The following is a 21,251-nucleotide window of genomic DNA, read 5'->3' on the forward strand; positions in this document are numbered from 1 at the left end:
ATTTTCTTATGCACAAGCATTTAATCAGTCACCTACTGGTGTGCTGAAATGTAAGTTATCTAACTATTTTGCAGTTCAACCTGAAGCAAAACTTTACTGTTGGAAAAATTCAGCTGTGCAGTAATACAAATTTCTGTTGCAGACTATATCAGTGATGTCCACATGACTGATCTGTCAGGACCGCAAAGCCCTCCCTCAAACGAAGGAGTGAATACACGTTTATCAACCTCTCCTCCAAAATCAGGCTCATTATGGTCTGGATTGGCACCTGCACACAAAAAAGGTATATGCTTTTTCTCCTTGCATTGCCTTGCTCATAAGAGTGCCATTAATTTAATTTTTTTTTTTTTAATTTTGGTATTTAATATTGACGCTGCATGTGCTTCCAGGCCTCTAGTTAGAGATTTGACACCATGTTAATGGGGTACAGAGCTTCTCATGATTTTCTACGTCACTGTCTCTTTTCACTTTATTGGAGAATGGTGCATCACTACCAGTCGCTATAAGCAACTGTGTATTCATAGCGCTTCCTGCCTCTCCAGTTGTTTTTGTCTCCTTGCTCTTAAAGCATGGAGCAATATTTCTTGATCTTTCTTTAATAGCACCTGATTGGAGAAATGGAGGTGGAGGGAAGAATGCTCATAGAAGGAAAAAAGGTTGTGTGTTTAGAGGAGAGTCTGGGAAGGAGCCCATTGGGTACTCAAGGGAGAGGATTCTTGCGGGAACAAGGCATCAGTTGAGTTTCCCAGGGTGAAAGATCTCATGCCTGTCCCTACTGCTCTAGGCAAGTTCACCCATTGGAGCAGTCCTAATTTCTGCTACCCACACAAAGAGTCTGTTTAGGCTGCATCTATTCTACAGTCTACTCATCAGTAATAGGTCAGCACCTGTAAGGGCTAGGCTCTCTCTGACTGCAGGGTTGGCTCTGACACAGTGCTCCTTCTCCATTACTGCAGTCTCTCAGCAGCAGGAATATGTTTTTATAGCAGTTTCTTCTGCCTCTACAAGAGGTTCTCCTACTTTGTACCCTGGCTGCATCTCTCTGTGTGGTCCCTTTATAGAATTGACACCAAAATGCAAATCCTCCAGCAGGGGCAGCTCTTTCTTACTCCACTCCTTGAGGTACCTGATCCCTTTCTTTCATCTGGATGAACCTATGAACAGCTTGGCAGAGATGTGATCTGAAGTCCCATTCTAGCAGATCTTCTCCCCACCATCTGTTACAGCTTTAACTCCCAGGGACCCTGAGCATGCTTGGATTACAGGCAGCCTACTCAAAGCATAAGGAAGTTGATGGTGATCTCAACCAAACTTCCAGAAATTTCCCACTCTGACAGACTTGCAGTTCCCTCAGCTGTGGAAGAGGTGGTCAGCCTAATAGCTGGCCTCTCTCCAGCCATCAGCAGGAGTCTGAGCAATTTCAATGGAAAGCCACTCTGGTACTCTGCTTCATTATACTCCCCTTCCTTTGCTGAGGATCTGGACAACAGTGGTGTTTCAGACATGGCCCAGAGGGGTTGCCTGCATCCCCCTTTTGGGATTGTTGCCAATGTACAATACTCTATAGTGTGATAATTCATTGATGTAAATGAGTTTGTTTGAGTTTTTGAGTTTGCTGCATAATTGTGCTTCAAAATCTGAGCATTCATGAATAATTGTTAAAGATTTATTTATTTATGGTTGTGAAGAAAACCTTCATACAGTGATGCCTGCTATATTTGGCAAACAGACAAATACCACAGCTCTCAGAGATGTTAACTGACCCCTTCATGTTAATGGTGTGTCAGCACTGAAGTCTAACAAGAGTCATTTAGATGGCAACATTGTATCACTCCTGGTTAGCTTTCCAGAAATATCAGTCTAATGCCATAATTGTGTGTAGTGGAAGATATGGGGCAGATTGCAGTGAGGCTAGTGTCATCCTTCCTCACTTGGATGTAAAGTTACCTCCATCTTTGTTCAGAGTGGAAACAATAGAGATCTGTCCCCTGCCCTGTACCAAAAGTCTCAACTCGCTCCTAGTTGCCAAAAGCAAAACTGTCTCCTGTGCCTTCCTGACTCTCATGAGGCCAAACTGTCCTCTACCCAGAAACCAACACCTTCCTCCCCCTCCCCCCAACTACATCTGTCATGCATTTTCAGTATGGAAATCTCTGGCAAATTGAAAATGTGAGGTGTTCTAAAACAGTTTAATATCAAAATACATGACTGAAGAATACTTTACTGGGGTCAGGAAGTGGGGCATTGCTGCATAACTCGTGGGTCCCTGCATAATGCACATCTAAAGCGCCACGTGAAAAGAGGACTTGCTGACTTTTCTTCCTGCCAGTATTCTCTCTTCAGATCCAAACTCTTCCCTTCTCCAAGCCTGTTTCAGCTAGAAATGAGTCAGGGAGGCAATTTTAGTTACATGAGACAGCAGGCACTCAAAGGTATTTGCTTATGGGCCATCCAGTTGGTTTATGGACTTCTTTTGTCTATGAGGCAGCCTTTGGGGAGTTGCATCCCTGGCGGGGAGAGGTCTGTTTGGAACTGTTTGTTTCCCTTTTCATTATTATTGGCCCCACACTTTGCTGCTCCTTATTTGTATTGGCAACTAGCAAATCAGCAGGTCAACTGCCAAGATTCCTACAGGAGGAGTTTTGGGGACCTTAGTCTGTTGGGTAGGTACTGCAAGAGCATTTGCAGTCTATATCTCATATGATGCTTCTAGGTTTTATTCTCTAATGTAGGGGGGCCAGGACACTGTTTCTGAGGGTTTTTTGTACTCCAGAGAAACAGGTATTACTCATCTAATACAGATCAGAACTTGAAATTATTTATACTTGATTTCCAGATCAATTGGGGAAAATCCCTCAGAGCTTTAGAGACTGCTCCACTTAGGCAGTCTCAGCAGGGGGCAGGTTTTCTTGTTTTCAATCAATCTGCTTTTTAAATTCTGTATCTATCACTGAGACTCATCCCACTTTGGCCCACCATAATCAGTGCCTCAGCATTTCGAGTCTGAACCAGTTGAGTCCTTCAACCAAGATATGTTGAAGACTCCCTGGAAAACCGTTATGGTCAAATGAGGCTAGCATATGCTCTCCGATGTATGAACTTTATACTCTGAGTGAGAATATGCTTAAAACGGGCCTTAATCTGAGAGCTATACACCAAGGATTCTAAGATTGTCCCTCTAAATATCTGAGTTTTACTTAACTTAAATGCTAGCCTTGAAAATTCCATTAGGAAAGAAAGAAGGATCAAGCATGTTTTGTCTACCTTCATTCTACTAGGAACCTACAGGAACAATTGAGCCTAGGAGATACACTAATTCCGCCATAGCTGCCAGTAATTTGGCTGCCTGGTTCTGTAGGGGTTGAGATAATGGGGAAAGGGAATTAGTTCCTTTATCTCAATCCTGAAAAGAGGTGGCACATACTCATTTAATCATGTCATTTTAAAAATGGATTCAGACAAAGCAGAATCAAAGGTTACACACTGTTCATGAACCCTCTTTAACCATTTTTATTTTTGTCTTTTTATATTAGTCCCAACTGTATCTTCTCCAAAAAAGAAGAAATACAAGAAATACAGGAGTGTCATATCTGACATATTTGATGGGACCATCATAAGCTCAGTGCAGTGCCTGACTTGTGATAGGGTGAGTGTAGGAAGATGTTCTAACATGAATGTGATGTTCATTTTTATATTAAAATATACAGAGTTAATTTCAGTCATTTTACTTTTACATGTGTAATCTTTCTCTTGGGATTTGGCCCCTTTCTGAGTTCTGCAGCTGTTACGTCTCATAGAATCATAGAATATCAGAGTTGGAAGGGACCTCAAGAGGTCATCTAGTCCAACCCCCTGCTCAAAGCAGGACCAATTCCCAGCTAAATCATCCCAGCCAGGGCTTTGTCAAGTCGGGCCTTAAAAACCTCCAAGGAAGGAGACTCCACCACTTCCCTAGGTAACGCATTCCAGTGTTTCACCACCCTCCTAGTGAAATAGTTTTTCCTGATATCCAACCTGGACCTCCCCCACTGCAACTTGAGACCATTGCTCCTTGTTCTGTCATCTGCCACCACTGAGAACAGCCGAGCTCCATCCTCTTTGGAACCCCCCTTCAGGTAGTTGAAGGCTGCTATCAAAGGTCTCCTCAATTTAATTTCTCAGTCCCTGATAGTAACTGTTGCAACCCTTCTTTAATATAGACTCTTGCCTCTCATTTGGGAATAGAGCATAAGTCCAACTGAAACTCAACAAAATTGTGGGTGTTAGTTTGCAACCAAGTTTTTTTCCCCAAGTGCAGCAAAGTTTTCTTTTTCTTCCTCTTCCCTTCCACTGTCCAGGAAGTTCCAACTATTGGTTATAAACTAGCTGAACAGCTCTGTTACCTTGCTTAGACGCACAGCAAGGTGTGTGTTCAGGTGAAGGCTACAGTTCCTTTTCCTATGGTATTATGGCTAACCAAGGACTGTGGTGTCTACATGCTGTCGGTCACAGATTTCCAATATCATTCAGAACTGCTCATTCAGTTATTTTTACATTAAGCTATGAGGTGCCTCTTTTCAATTCTTTTGTTTTTAAATAAGAATAAAAGCTGTGTTGGGGAAGGAGAAATCCTTTGCCCATGAAAAGCAGTTCATGGCAGAAGAATGGAACCCAATATGGAGGAGGAATCTTCTATGTCTACAACTTCATTTAGAAGAAAATCCAATTATGTTTAGCCTGACTTCCTAACACACACAGATTCCTTAAGGAAAACTGCCTTGTAATATAAAACAGTCTAACTATTGCATCAGATTAAAAAAGGCAGTCATTAAGTGTTTTTAATTATCTGGAATATAGAAAAGAGTAGCTAGTCATACTGTTTCAAGAGCCTCATCGTGCAAGTTTGGGCTGAGAAAATTTAGGTTTCATTAAAAACATTTAAAATTTGATTTTTCAAAGTGGTTTGAAGTCCTAGAATGACTTATGAAGCTCAGCTTCCTGCTGGAAAGTGTGTTGTTCTTTAGTAAAAATGGCAGCCCCCACTGACGAAAGCAAGTCCCATTTGTTCATAATGCCACTTAAATAGTAGCAGGTAATTAAAAAAACTTCTAAAAATGATTCTTAGCAAATATTTACTTCTAAGTTATTATAACAAACCACTTCAGTTTCCTTTAAAAATAGCCCCGAAAGTCAGAAGTGCTCATTCTTATTTGGAGGGGGAGGATTGTTTCTAAGTAAAACACCATCAAAATAATTTGAATAATGTTTGGTAGAACTAGCACGCATGAGAGCCATCTGTGAAAAGCTCTGTATTGCTAACATCACCACTACCATGGAATAAACCAGCTGGGGTTTATAAAAGAGCCATTATTACTTCTTTAGCTATAAAAGTATCACCTGGTGCAATGTTCTTCAAAAGACTGGTTTTATGACCCAAATCCATTTAATTGATAATTGAGAGATTGCCATCTAGTGGAATTTTAGGAATAAAACACTGAATCTTTAGTTAGCAGTCACTCTTTTGATCAAACTTCTCAAGATCATAAAATAAAGTTACAAAACACTGTGGTGTACTTGACAAAATTAGAAGTGATTGCCTATTTCTTTTAACAAAAGCCTAATTTTCCTCCCTACTTTATTTTTTGCATAGGTATCTGTTACCCTGGAGACTTTTCAGGATCTGTCATTGCCTATTCCAGGTAAGGAAGACCTTGCCAAACTGCATTCTGCAAGTCATCAGACTTCTCTAGTCAAGGCAGGGTCGTGTGGTGAAGCATATGCTCCCCAGGGGTGGATAGCATTTTTTGTGGAGTACTTTAAAAGGTAAGTGATTCTCTTTGTAGTGCTTAGATTTTAAAATTGCGGTTTCTGCTCTACTGGCAGAACATTTGTTGTGTTTTCTGTCAATGATGTTTCAGGTTTGTTGTCTCATGTGTTCCTAGCTGGTTTTGGGGTCCAATAGTAACCTTACAAGATTGTCTTGCTGCCTTTTTCGCCAGAGATGAGCTCAAGGGTAAGCCACTTTTTAAAATATGTCTAATGTGCCTTCTTTTTAAAACAAGATAAATAGATGAGGTATTTTAATTTTGCCTTTTTTTTAATTGAACCAAAGCACACATCAGACTTTAAAAAATATTCCTGATCATAGGATCCACTTAATTTTTTTTAATAAACCACTATTGAAACGGATTTTGAAGCAAGAATTTTCACATACGTTTTCTTGGAAATATCCAATAATTGAATTTCTCTTAATGAAATAAAATCAGATGGCGTTCAGGATATTTTCAGTCTAAATTTGGGAATTTGCTCCTTGTCTTGCCTTTTAAACTGTGTACTGCTTCCCTTTTATTTTAAAATGATTAAATAACCCAACATAATCCAGAATATATTTTTAATGTTTGGGAACATAAACCCTAAGAAAACCAAATCATACATTTGCTCATTGAAATACTAAACTTTCTCCATAGGAATCCAAAGTCTTCAGACACTGAATGAAAACATTTAACCTGAAAAATAAATTATCCCTGAAATTACAATGACACAATCAAAGCAGTAGAAAAGTATAATAGCTATTGTAAATTGCAATTATAATCAATAAAGTATAGTGAATACCTTGAAGAATAATTGCTTGTGTTTAGAGAATAATGGTTGTGTTTCTCCCCCCCCCCCCCCCCCCCCAATATCTGCAGGTGATAACATGTACAGTTGTGAAAAGTGTAAAAAGTAAGTCATCTTTTACCTTAAATTTGCTTTGATAAGCCTTGGTCTTGATCAGCACATTAACTGTTGCTGCAAAAGTTGAATGTGTGGAAATAAATGCAACATACAGTGACTTTCATAGATGGGAATCCTGTATTTTTGGTACAATGACATTTTTTGATGAGCAGCTTTTTGTTATATGAGCTTGTACAATACCTGTCAAAAGTCTAGAAGCAATAAAAGTGTGTCAGGCAGGAAATGCTTTAGGGATGAGTCAACCATATTCGGATTATGACGGGATCCACGGGGTGCAGCCTGGGACTGCACTGTGGGACGACTGTGCCCCCTTAACTCTCCAGCCTGGGTTGTCTCTCACAATGTTTTCCCTGTGACAAGGAGCAAACCCCTCCAGGCACTGTTATCACTCAGCACAACCACATACGGAGCCTCACACCCAGCTAGATTGCATGAATGCTTCCAGAGTCACTCATGAATATCACAGAGAAAGGCACCAGCCAAATCCCCCCCAGCTTTGTACTTCGGGAATACACCGTCTTGCACTGTTCAAGACCTTTTCTTGAGCAATGCAAGTTTATTAATTGGTTCACCACTTGGAATGGAAAGTGAACATACACCAGCCTTTGTGAACCTGAGCAGATTTACCAAGCACTTCAGGCAAACTCACTGGATAAACAATAAAACAAGTGTATTGATTATAAAAGAGAGATTATAAGTGATAGGCAAAAAGTCAGTGGTCACCAAAATAAAATAAAATATATAAGCATGCAGTCTAAACCTTAACCCTTATCACACTAGACCGTATTTAGATCAAGCAATGTTCTCACCCCATTGGATCTTAGTCCTTAATATACAGGTTTGTCTCTCAAACCTGGGCCAGTCTCTTCTGTTGAAATCATCAGTCTTCTCAGCATCCTTGTTCTTTGCAGGTGGGTGGAGGAGAAAAGGCAAAGCATGGGGCCCCTGTGTTCTGTTTTATATCCTTAGTCCATGTGTTTGGAGAACATAAGTCTAGGCATGTGTGGTGGGGATTGCTGAGTCACAAGGTGAGGTTGAACAATTCCCCTGGTGTGGCCTTGTGCAAGTGAGTCATTGCATTGTAGCTCCCTTGCTGGACAATGGCTGTTAATGGTTGTTCAACACCCACCTCGGCATTGGTTATCTCCCTGGTTTTATTGTCTTTGGGGAGCCAGTATCTGGGCGCTTCCCAAACCCACAGCAAATTTTAGTGGCAATCATTCAACACAATTCTCATAACTTCATATGCATTAAAGAGAGAGATATTTAGATGGAACAGTGGGTTTCAGCAGATCATAACCTTTCCCATGATACCTTACAAGGCATGCTTTGTATGCAATATCACAATTACATACAAATGAAGAATATGGGGGTTATAGGGTGCGCCCCTGGGGTGTAGTATCACAGGGATTATAAAGAAATATTTCATCTAAATGTATAGCAACCCTTTGTATTACTGTAAGATAAATCCTTAATTGTTAATGCAGTCTAAATGATGATGATTTATCAAAATAAAGGAACGTAACACTGTCAGACGCTTAACAGTTGTTGCTGTTATACATAACACTGTTTTTTTGTACAAGCATCATAGTACAATTTAAGTAAATATAGTATGGGGCCAGTAAAATACAGAGGACCTTGAAGAATATTCATAGCCTTCAGTGGAAATGGAGTGCATATTAGCACTCCATTCTAATTATTTATTGATACTCTTCTGCAGTTAAATTTTCTTGAAAAATGAACTTATTTAGCAAAAACTGCAATTCAGCCATAATTTGCTTTCACAAAGTTTAAATGCTAAATCTTTTCCCCCATACTAAGAAAATCCATTGGCTAGATAGAACTGGTAGACATGTACATAGTTACTGCTTTGAATTCTTCAGTGGAACAGATTTTCTCGTCTTCAAGATGTCATTATTCATATCACTTTGGCTACAGTAAGTCTAGTCTGCATTCCAGAAATATTTCAGGTTTACTAATGTAATACGCAACTCTTCGTCATGTTTTTGCTGAGTTGGCACAGGAGGTGAAACATTTATAGAACTAAATGATGTTTTTCTTCTTTGCTTAGGTTAAGGAATGGAGTGAAATTCTGCAAAGTGCAAAACTTTCCTGAGGTATTTAAATCACACACCTTTAAAAATGTTTCTTCTGAATGATTGGGAATGTGGCAAGGTTAATGAGTTGCACAGAAAGTAGATTGTGTCTTGAATGTTAAAAAACTAAAATGTAGCAGCATACTTGCCATTCCTAAAAAAAGAAGAAGAAAAAAAAAAAAAAAAAAAGTTCGCATCTAGTCACATTTGGTCAGGTCCTTTACAAGAAAGTGAACAACAGTTAAAATGAAAGGTAAAGTTAGAAGGGAAAAAAAATGTTTTTCCTACAGTCCTGTAGCTATCCTGTGGAATTCACTTCTGCTGGAGATCATAGAGTTAAACATTTCCAGCTCAGCACAGTATTTCTGACTTGTTAGGTTTGTAGCTATGCATGCTAAAGGTAATCAAATCTTATGCTTCAGAGCATCAGCTGATGACTGCAAGAATTGTGAAGGAATTTGATCCTGGTTACAGCCTTGCACAAATAGTTAAATGCAGTTGGGGAAGAGCTTTGTCCTTCATTGAAGCATTAGGTTTTGGCAACTGCTCAGTGCTAGCCTTAGGATTTTTGCAGGATCAGTAAGATGATTTTTTGGGGGAAATCCCAAATGCAACTAATTTAAAATAAATGTGGAGGGTCCTGAGGCGGCCATCATCTGCCTCCGACTGCAGAAGAAATTAATTCCAGCTGCTTGTACTGGGGCCATAGGAGTCTCTAATGGTATGTCTATACCAGGGGTCAGCAACCTTTCAGAAGTGTTGTGCCGAGTCTTCATTTATTCACTCTAATTTAAGGTTTCGCGTGCCAGTCATACAATTTAACGTTTTTAGAAGGTCTCTTTCTATAAGTCTATAATACATAACTAAACTATTGTTGTATGTAAAGTAAATAAGGTTTTTAAAATGTTTAAGAAGCTTCATTTAAATTCAATTAAAATGCAGAGCCCCCTGGACGGGTGGCCAGGACCCGGACAGCGTGAGTGCCACTGAAAATCAGCTCACGTGCCGCCTTCGGCACACGTGCCGTAGGTTGCCTACCCCTGGTCTATACCCACCAGATCTGCAGGCAGCAATCGATCTAGCGGGGGTCAATTTATCACGTCTAGTCTAGACGCGATAAATTGATCCCCAAGTGCTCTCCCGTCGACTCCTGTACACCACAGCCGCGAGAGGCGCAGGCGGAGTCGACGGAGGAGCGGCAGCAGTCGACTCACCGCGGTTAAGACACGATGGTAAGTCAATCTAAAGGGCCTCTGCAGTATAGTTTCTAAGTTCTAAATTAAGTCTGTCAATCCTTCTTACAGATATTGTGCATTCATCTCAAAAGATTCAGACATGAGCTCATGTTTTCCACAAAAATTGGTACCCATGTATCCTTTCCCCTGGAAGGACTTGATCTTCAGCCTTTCGTTGCTAAGGACAGTCCAGCTCAGATTGTGACATATGATCTCTTGTCTGTCATCTGCCACCATGGAACTGCCAGCAGTAAGTATAGGTTTGTTGTTTCAGAATGCAAACATAGTGGCAGATGTTCATGGCACACTTCATTTTATGTAAGTAGATGTGGGATTAAGGGTACCATTAAGATTTACTGGTCTGAAAGGTAAATATGGACAATGGTGGTAGTAATATTAATTCCAAAATTGACTAGTCTTACTGTTGATTGAAGCCAGAAGCTAGTACATGTACTGTTTGATTATTTGTTTTTTAAAATGAGTTATGGCATACATTTTGGAATGTTGTTTAGGAGTTTTGTACAATTTGAAGAAGGATGAATTAACCAGTCTTATGACTTAAAAAAAAGTACTTACAAAAACCTCTCTAGTTAACCATCCTGCTGTTGTCTGCTACATAAATTCAAGTACGCAGTACGAATAATGATGCAATATAAAGGACTGCTCATCCCAGCTAGTGACACCACAAGCAAATATAATGTGAATAATAAAATAAGCTCCTCCGTCCACAAAGATCTGTGGTGAAAAGATGGACTTTGTGGCATGTCCAGAAAATTAGCTGATTTTTACTCTCCTTGTCAAAGGGGAGTGCACTGCCAATTCCCCTTGTGGAGAATATTCTGCCAGTAGTTCCTCCTTGTTTGTCTGAAAGAGTTCCAGTGCCTCTGTTATAAACTCTGGCAACATGGTGTGGGAAGAGAGGCAATTTCTCACATAAGGCCCTGAACATCTAAGACATAGATTTAACAGTAAATGCTTTCAGTTCTATCCTGAAATGTGTTGGCATCTAATGCAGATCCAAGAGCTCTGGTTGTAATGTGCTTCCTAATGATGCCCAAATCAGTCAAGGAGACGTAGCGTTCCTTTCTACAGTAGAACCTCAGAGTTATGAATACCAGAGTTATGAACTGACCAGTCAATCACACATCTCATTTGGAATTGGAAGTACTGTACACAATCAAGCCGCAGCAGAGACCCCCCAAAAAAAGACATACATAGTACAGTACCATGTTAAACATAAATTACTAAAAAAAAAAGGGAAAACAGCATTTTTCTTCTGCATAATACAGCTTTTAAACTTTACTGAGTTAATGTTCATTTGTAAACTTTTGAAATAACAAACAAACTGTGTTTGTAACTCTGAACAAAAATCTCAATTCCCAAGATGTTTGTAACTCTGGGGTTCTATTATAGTTAGTTTCCATGTTATTCTCAAGAGTCAGAGACCAGGAAAAAAAGTAGGGTGCATTCAGTCAGAAATGGGAGTCAAAATAGCTCAAGAATAGATTCTGTAGTGGGTCCCAAGGACCTTATTGTTTAGGTCAAATTGTTTCATCTTATTCTTCCCTAAATGCTGCCTCCCTTTCAGATCAAGGGCAGGTATACGATTATCACAACTGTAGGTGCTCTGTATTTTAAGAAACAACCTGAGCCTAAATGTGAATAGTAACCAAGATGCAAATTAGGAATCTTGAGATGCTGAACAGTAGAACATGGTTCCTATTTCATGCAGGTACATTGGCTGCTTTTAGAGAACGTGAAAATCTAGACCGAGATGTTCCTTTGACTAAAATAACGTACTAAATGGACTGTTTTGAACATCATGACCCAGAGTATTCATATTGCTCAGAAATCAGTCAAACTAAAGATCACTTGGAGAGCAGAGCATATGTTGAAAGAACATAACCATGTCTGCCTTTAGCTGGTGGGAATGGAACAAAAAGCTGATCTTAGATTTATAAGGAACTTAAACCAAATATATATAGTAAAAGTCCCTTTCATTAATACCATTAAACATATGTGATGAAAAGATGTCCAATTTTCTGTATTCTTCACCTGTTACCTATATTGTTCATAGCCGCACATTTCACTGTACAGTCTCTAATACCTTCTTACTCTAGGTGGACATTATATAGCTTATTGTCAAAACAATTTAAATAATCTGTGGTATGAATTTGATGATCAGAGTGTCACAGAAGTACCAGAATCCACTGTGCAGAATGCAGAAGCTTATGTTCTCTTCTACAGGTAAGAAAGTGAATAAAAGAAGAAAGTTCAGTGTCGGTATAAACCTTGTTCAAATAAATGAATCACTTGTGAGCTGTTGGCCATTTGGCACCCAGCTTTTTAAATTAGGTTGCTAAATAAATTTTGTAAGACATTTGGAATTGGGGACGGGAGGTTGGGTCAGTCAGACACTCAGCTGTTGGCAAGAGACCCTGTAATTCAGATAGAACTAATGTCAAGTATGTGTCACCACAGAATCAACTATGCTGGAGAAATGCTTTTGTTTTATAATAGCCCTCAGAAGACACATTAATAATGCATAGCAATTTCAGTATAAGAAAAAAGGAGACTCTGCTCTTCTGAAGAAGGCAGTAATGCAGGAGAGCTACCATAGAGGAAAGGCTTCAAGAAGACTTGTTCTAATGTGATATTGAGAGGAGCACTAGATGCCACCGTGGAGATGCTTTGCTTTGATTTAATAAAAATGCTTTGCCACCAATTTATTTTTTGTTGTAACAATTACAAGTGAAATTGCTTGAATGTTTAAATGCTTATAAAACTTCAGAATAAAGGCACGGAGGTGGATCAGAACATTATTTCTGCAGATTTAAGATAATGAAAACTCAGTGAGATTACTAGAACTTGAAGAGTCTTAGAACTGGCAATTAAGATTGCCTCATTTTTATTCAGAGGAGGATGCACGCAGGGAGGATTCTGCACACAGACAGACTGAGATTGTTAGAGCTATAAAGGGAGTTGAGGAAACTCTTTAGCAGCTGGGAACTGGAACAACAGGGGTTTTACTGTGTCCTTATTTTGCTGTGTCCTGGTCTTTTCCTGAAACTCAGACAGCGTAAAGGATACACCTGCTATTACCATCTTCAATCTCTGTCACTTTTATGCTTGGAACTGTACATGCAATTAGACTCTTATCTTTCAACTGTTTTACAACTATTAAATTATTCTGTTCTTAAGCGTTACATTCTTTATACTGACATCTAGTTTTAATTAGCAAAGGATGTGTGTTTGCTACTGGAAGTTGAATACTGAGTCTTGCAGAAATAAGTTACAATAGAATTGCACAGATGAGTAGATACAGTCTGATAATATTTTTGTCTTTGCCAGAAGCACAAGATACAGGCTGCTGGCCAAGATATGGTCATTAGTCTGACCCAGAATGACTGCTTCTATGTTCCTTTTAGGAATAGACCATATTGTCAAAAAGAACACTGTGCTTGTTGTGAGCAAATACTTCAAAATTAGAATACAAACTCAAGCATGTGGAATATTTATATTTTGGTAGTACACATTAAAATTCAGATCCTTTATTTAAATGGGTGTCTTTTCTATTGGTTGTTTTAACGTGAATTAAAATTATTTAATGGTATAGTAATGGGATATTTTTAATTGGGCTTTTAGGTGTATTAAATGTAATGATGCAGAAATTCAGTGAAGGAAAAAGTTGGCTTCCAAACCAGTGTTCAGAGTAAATCAGCACCACACATAAGGATCCATCCTGTGCTTAATGCTTTTTTTTTTATTTATATAATAGGAAGAGCAACGAAGAAGCACGAAGAGAGAGACAGAGGGTATCAAGTCTGTTGACTATGATGGAACCAAGTCTCCTGCAGTTCTATATTTCTCGACAGTGGCTGAATAAATTCAAGACTTTTGCTGAGCCAGGACCTATTTCTAATAATGATTTCCTCTGTATGCATGGAGGTGAGATTGCTAATGTTTTATGAAGTACCAGTAAAAGAGAACATCTACCTTTGAGGATGAAGACTTATTTCACTGGCCAGCAGGGAATTTTTTAAAATACAGGAACTTGTATGTAATCAGTTTCTTATTCTTTACTCTTATCAGTTACCCAGAAGCCAAGGTTATTTATTATCTTGTCATCATTTCTGGTTAGGGACCTACTTTAAGTGTTTTACATTCAAGATCTGACCACAGAGTGTAATTCCACAAAAAGTGTATATAATAATTTATCCTCAGTGTGCATGTTTTTACATAGCACCCTAATATGGTCTGCACGTTTTCAAAACATTTACATAGATTTTTTTGTTGTTTTATACCTTTGATTACGTAGTTATATTCCCCTAATAACTGTTTGGACTAAGACCTTGTAACATAAATCCTTGTCACAACTACACACTGAGGATAACAATCCCAGGAACCCAGATATGATAGGGCACAACAGGGTATCCAACATGAAAACAATAATGATCAAGGAAACTTCCTTGCATGTTTTGAACACAAGTTATAAATTGTCCTTCCTCTGCTAGACATTAGTGAAAACTGTGTTTTGTGATGTCACCCTTGTTTGGGCATCTGACTTTCTAAGCAACCACCATGCAATATCCAGCACCCTCTCCCATGTAACCACATGCAAAAGAGAAAATACTGTACCTGTGGTCATTTGTAGGGTGTATGTGTGCAGTAGGAGAACCTGAACCTACGAGAACCCAATGAATCTATAGCACCACCTTCTCATTGCTCAGGGCTGCTACAGATGCCACTGTCAAGATTAGGACATAAATGGTCTGATCTAGTGGTTGGATCAGGGGTCAAGAGTCAGACTGGGTCAGATACCAAGAGGTCAGAGTCAGACACAAGCCAAAGAGCAAAATCGAGAGTCAGGTGTCACAAGGCAGGCAGGGTCAGGTTACCAGGAGATCAGCAGTATGAACAGGTATTGCTGAGGAAGAAGCCCTAAGTAGGGTGAAAGCAGTTGTATGGACAATTTCCTGTTGCTGTGCTGGGTTTAAATAGGAGCTGTGAACCAATTGGGACCCCTGTTGGTCCACCAATCAGTTTCCAGGATTGGGGTCTTCTATCAGAGTTTGGCTCCTTTTCTGACAACAGGTGGCAGGTTGGAACTTACTAGTGTCAAAGATTCCTGTGGACCAGCGTTCAAGACCTGCTGTCCCTTACATCCACAGATGCATCATCCTCGCTAGTTTTCCCCACAGGGAGAGGCTTGGATGCTGTGTATGTACAATAGCTGTTTATAGTACATAGTGTTCGCACAGTAGTAGGAGCAACAGCAAATGAAACTTCATTGTCCATAATCCCCATAGCCTTGCTTCTGTTCCCCCTCTTCCTGAATTTTCATTATCTATAAGCCTCTTTGTGGACTTCTAGAAAGCTTGAAGACAACAAATGAGCTTTACTGAGTAGTGAGTGGAATAGAATTTGGTAAGTTACAATCAATGGCTTTTACGTGAGTAATCCAGAAACTCTTAAGTAACAATTTTAAGTTACAATTTAATCCGTCATTTAAAAAAACATTTTACAACCAGCATTCTTAAAAGAAGCCTTTACAATCAATCCATTTCTACTTTCAAATATGTCTGATTTAAATCTTTGATATGATTCCCTTCAGCTTTTCCAGTAAAATGTTCAGCCACATCTTAAAGAGAGTGGGGCCTCTTTTAAGAGACTGCTCTTGAGTTGGTACTTTGACGGATCATTTAAAACAACATTTACTATATTATATTTTATATTTTTATTTGAATTGGTCAAAAGGTGGTTCATGACTTAGAGACCTTTAAAACATTAGTTATCTCTTTCCCTAACTCTATGTAGAATAGCCACTCAAAAAAAAAAATGTAGCAAGACCTTTTTCTTCTTTTATAGGTGTTCTTCCACATAAAGCTGGTTTTATAGAGGACTTGGTTGTAATGCTACCTCAGAACATATGGGATACCCTATATAGCAGGTAACTGACACTGCTCTGCGCTGTGGTTTGGGAGCCAGCATTTGTGCTAAGTCGTGAGTTCACAAATCTTAGGGTTAGTGTTTAAAAATGGAATTCCTTCTCTCAGCTTTGTATCTGGGAATGCAAGGTGCAGACTTAGGAAATTTGCTTTGTACAAGACGGCCCAAGTAAATGGTGTTGCCAATAACTGGGGTATCATACCAATAAATGCTATATATATATTCTTCTACAAAATAATAAAGGATGTCAGCAAAACATGCTTTGCCAGAGGTATTTTGAAGGAACTGTGCATTACAGCTTCCTACCTATAGAAAGAGCTAGCTTTTTCTCCCTTGGTTTTGTCTTTTTTGCCTCAGTCAGCTGTCAGAATTATTTCAAAATAACTTACTTCTGAGGGTTCTCTGTAATTACTCTGCACTCCTCTAGCAGGTTGAGTTTGTGTGCCTCCTGAAGGAGTGATCCTTGTAAGGCCCAATTCTTTTTAAAGCAACAAAGTTTCATGGGAGCCTCATTGAGGTCAGTGAGGACTCTGTTGCCCATTACACATTCCAAGAATTTTTATCTTTTAAATCCCAGGCATCTGAGCATGAAAGCTCAGGCAGGGGTGTAATGATTTGTAGCTAGCCCCAAGCAAAAAATGGAAATGTGTTCCTACATCCCCACCACCCAGCTTCTTCCCACTTCTCTATGTAGCTTGTCTTTTCACCACACCTAACCTATACAAGCAGTATCTCTCTCTGCCCCCGCAGAACTTGCCAGTGCCTCCCAAAGTCTCTTTTGCTCACCACCCCCCACCCCAATAGACACCCATTTCCATGCTCGTCATTCTCCTCCCAGTCAAGAAAGGGTTCACTCCTCAAGTAATTCTTGAGAGTTCCTACAGAGATACCGGGAATTACTCTTTTACTTCCATATTGAAGGCCAGGGGAGGAAATATGACCTGATAGTTCTCATTGCCCCTCCCACTGACTAACCAATAGTGATTAAGGCCACTAACCACCCCCACACCAAGTTCAACAACCAGAATTAGACCAAAGTATAACAGCTCTTAGGAAACTGAACTTTACTCTTCAAAAACACAAGAAAGTTACAGATCTTTTGAAAATACCATGTTCTGAGACATGCCCCTCCCATGTCTATTCTTATCCTTACTGCAAATCAGGGGTCTTATCAGCATTTCATGCTAGGCAGAAAGTGCCTGCTGCCTTTTCTCTCTGCAGCGGTAGTCAATTATTTTTTGTCAAGGCCCAAATTTCTTGGTCAAGGTCCAGCCACCAGAGGAAAAAAATGATGATGATGATAAAAAGACGTTTTCGGGATCCATCAAAAGCGTCTGGCAGTCTGGATTTGGCGCATGGTCCAGCTAGTGACTACCTCTGCTCTACAGCTTGGTGGGGCAGTCTTTCCATGCTAATCTAAAAGGCTTCTTCAGCGTAAGAAAACTGAAATTCTTATTGCAAATGAAGTTAAATTTCACCCATCAAAAACTACATTAAAAAACTGTTCAGATTTTTGTTGTGGAACCAAGTAAAGGTAGAATTAAGCCTGTTTGGGACCAAACTGCCTTCAGTACTTTCAGAGGACTTGTCTACATACAAGTTTCACTGGTTTAACTAATCAGCTTAAAATCACAGTTTTAGGCCAGGTCTGTACCAGCAAACCCTTCTAGTATAGAGACAGTTTATACCAGCAAAATAAGCAATACCAACCAAAGCACATTTATGCCAGTATAACTACATCTACATGAGGCTGTTGTCAGTATAGAAAGGTAATAAAAAAAATCACACCTCTAACTAACATTGCTATCCCTGCAAAAGTTTCTGTTGTAGACCTGGCTTTAGTTAAACCAGTGTAACTTGTATGCAGAGCAGACCAGAGAGTAAACAAGTTCTATTCTATAGAGGTACTTGTTAGAGCTGAGCAGAAATTGGCATTTCCGTTCTGTGGGAAATTCTGACATTTCAGCATTTGTTTTCATCCTGAAATGAGATGAAAATTTGAAATTTCAAATTTATCTTCAGAAGAGAAATTCTGAAAAACTTGTATATAGAAATGTCAAAATATTTTGATCAAAACAAATCATTTCAACATTCCCCAAATCAGAATGCTTTGTTTTGGGATGTGCTGAAATGCTTTGTTTCAAGTAACTTCAACATTAACCTGCATTTTATCGTTGTGGTGCATTGCCTTAGGGGAGTTGTAGTTGGGGAGTCTGATATCCCACGCGCCCCTATGTGGCCACGTTCCTGGCTAGAGTAGATCTCCCATAATGCTCTGAGTCATATGATACCCATGACCATGCAGCTCAGTGAGAGGGAAATCAGTGCATTGCCTTATGGGAGTTACAGTTCTCCAGGGAAACCAGTCTAGAGGCAAGAATGTGGGCCAGAGTTACAAATCTAATAAAACAGTGCGCCATGATAGGGAAATACTGTTTAATGTTTTGTTGAATTAAAAATATTAAATATTCCATTTTGGGTTAACCATTCCCAAATTAAATATTTCATTTCGATATTTCTAAGAATAAATCAATTTTTGGGGGAAAAATCAATATTTTTCCATGCAAAATTGAAATTTTCTAGAAATTGCATTTTCTCTCAGGAAATAATTGACAGAAAATTACTGATCAGCTCTCGTTCTTATGCTGCACTCATCTCTGTATCCAAGTGCCTTCCAATTTAAGCAACATGGCTAACGTTTGTCATGTGGTATTTGTTCTCTCATCCTCTCCCCAGTGTTGAGGTGTCCTTTTGAGTAAAGTGCTAAAGAGTGTGCATGTTGTGCTCTCATGAATCTAAATTTCCTGAAGAAGAATGCTCTTAGTGGGTGCATTTCCCTTTTATTTTTAATAAACAATATAATTAGCATATGATCTAGTTCAGTCGAAAATATTTATCGGCAGAGAATATAGTTCAAAATCTAAAATATGATCTTATAAAGTATTGTTTAGTGCATGAGCTAAAACAAGACTCTCACTGATTTGAATGCATCTATGAAGTTTGATGCGTGATAAGAGACAAAAATCTGAGTGGGTACAATATCTTATTGTAATGAAATAACTCAATTTTAATTTAAACAAAATGATATTTTTATATCTTGAAGGATAATATCCTCACAAATTAAATTTTTGTAAATGGAGTGATAATAGTCCTTAACAACCAAACTTACTATCTTCAGAGGTTTCAAATAAAATTCTCTTTGGAATCAAGATCTTAAATGCCAGATTTTAGACTGGAGCTTATTTGTACTGCTACAACTTTAATCTGAGTAAACAAGGCATTGTTGTAAAGTGCCTTTTACCAGTGCTTCAAAGGACTGGCTTGCAATTGTGGTTTAAAAAAAACAACACTTAGCATTAATTTAATTTAAAAAAACTATGCTCCAGGCACAGTGGGGTCTGCGGGAAGCGACGTGGGCTGAGGGATGTGCTGGCCGCCACTTCTTGCCGCCCCCATTGGCCTGGAGCAGTGAACCATGGCCAGTGAGAGCCGCAATCGGCCAAACCTGCCAAAGGTTGCTGATCCCTGTTCTAGCAGTTGGCAGAAAAGGTAAAGAAACGGAGAAATAATCTTCTATGAACAAAACAGTGGACATTGACCAAGTTTAGATGTTGGAGCAGTGATTCTCAAACTTTTTTTTTCCACGGACCACTTGAAAATTGCTGAGGGTCTCGGTGGACCACTTAATGATCTTTCCAAATGTGTGTACCATTAGCTAACTATTGTAAAGCGCTGTGGACAAAAGTGCTATATAAAAAAAACTTAATAATAATTAACAGTTTTTTGTTCTACAAATAAAAGCACACAACTCATATTTTAATATCCGTAGTCTTACCTTTCTAATCCGATGGATGTGCCCTCTCTCCCCCACCTCGGCAGCCCCCGAGCTGGGGCTGGGAAGGAGGGGGGATTTCTCCCCCGCCACAGAGCTGAGGCTGGGAAGGAGGGCCGTCTCTCCCCGGCAGCTGCAGCCCTGGAACTGGGCAAAGTCACCCTTTCCTCTGGCCACCCCAGCCCTGCACATCCCAAATTCCCTCCACCCCCTCTTCTCACCCCACTGCCTCCTCCCACCTGCCCCCTATTCCCCCACCCCCAAGTCCACCACCTCACCTTACATGTATGTCTTCTCCAGGGTCCAGGCACTTAATTAGTGGAGCCATGCCTGCGTGGCTCCACTAATTAGGTGGGTGGCCCTTTGTTCTCTTGTGTGCAGCTGGCCAGGCGCGCACCTTAGAGGGAACTATCCACGGACCACAGTTTGAGAACTTCTGATGTAGAGAGCCAATAATAAATATCCCCACTGCAATATTTTTCAACACAGAACTTGGTGACATGTTTGCAAATACATTGAAATCGTTTTGGTGACATACAAATATGAAGTGGAGATTTTTAATGTGGCATATCACACATGCTTATATTAGGATTTTGAGTCAGAATTACCAGGTGAAGTTTTTATTCTTTTGGATGATAATTCCTTTAAGCCATGTGGTGGGTGGATTTTAAAAATATACTGTTCCTCCTTTGTTTTTAAACTTCAAATAACTTTTTACTGGCATGGGGTGGGGCCGAGGGTTTTAGTTGTCTTGCAGTCCACCTCCATAGTTTTGCTTTAGTTTTGTGCTCATTAGTTTTGGGAAACAAAAGTGAAATAAAACCGCTAGAATGACTCTGTATGTCAGATAAATTGTGCTTTTAAAAATGCAAATAGAATTGTTAATAACTGACTAATAGCTGCTGTTTGAATCCTCATCTGGGAGAAATGTCCAAAAGTATTTTGTTTTTTAACGGTTTTTGTGTTAATTGTATTTTTTTCTTCATTCAAAACTGTTGGGTTTACAGGTAATAAACTGCTACTAGCTTTTTTGTGGTATAGCCATGAAGGCGGTGCGGGGGTGGAGTTGTTTGCATTTTGATAGTGGATAGTTTCAGAGCAATAAAGATTATTTTTATCTTTAAATATACTTATGTTTTTTTAACTTGGTGCAGTTCATTGAAGGAACTTGTGGCCAACTCTCTTTTTATTAGGAGAAGATTTCAATAATAAACTATTCAAACTGGGTCTAGCGAGGCAGAATCTGAAAGATGCTTGTTTCCAAAGTTCAAATGCCAGTATCCCCAGTTATGGTAAATATTACTGTAGTGCAGAGAATAAATGGTAGCCTACATGTGTCATAGTGACCAGAACCTGAGTGTATCAGCCAACTTTTAACAGCTCGTATTAGTATGTGCAACTGTGCTTTGCCCCAATTTACAGATG

The 21,251-nt window shown here is 39.3% G+C and overlaps 1 protein-coding gene across 5 annotated transcripts in view; it reads left to right on the forward strand.

Moving 5' to 3' along the window:
* The window catches only part of USP33 (ubiquitin specific peptidase 33), an 82,766-nt gene that overhangs the window by 51,050 nt on the left and 10,465 nt on the right, over positions 1–21,251 (forward strand). For 4 of the 5 annotated variants that reach the window (XM_054037153.1, XM_054037155.1, XM_054037154.1 and 1 more), the window contains 10 exons: positions 143–283; positions 3,534–3,646; positions 5,630–5,802; positions 5,898–5,992; positions 6,669–6,702; positions 8,786–8,831; positions 10,115–10,295; positions 12,166–12,292; positions 13,824–13,993; positions 15,914–15,995. In XM_054037153.1, the coding sequence (XP_053893128.1) occupies positions 143–283; positions 3,534–3,646; positions 5,630–5,802; positions 5,898–5,992; positions 6,669–6,702; positions 8,786–8,831; positions 10,115–10,295; positions 12,166–12,292; positions 13,824–13,993; positions 15,914–15,995 (1,162 nt within the window). The remainder of the gene's footprint in view (positions 1–142; positions 284–3,533; positions 3,647–5,629; positions 5,803–5,897; positions 5,993–6,668; positions 6,703–8,785; positions 8,832–10,114; positions 10,296–12,165; positions 12,293–13,823; positions 13,994–15,913; positions 15,996–21,251) is intronic. The other variant, XM_054037156.1, reaches the window with a different exon arrangement.

The sequence above is a fragment of the Malaclemys terrapin genome, chromosome 8 (assembly GCF_027887155.1).
Source record: "Malaclemys terrapin pileata isolate rMalTer1 chromosome 8, rMalTer1.hap1, whole genome shotgun sequence".
Classification (NCBI taxonomy): Eukaryota; Metazoa; Chordata; order Testudines; family Emydidae; genus Malaclemys; species Malaclemys terrapin.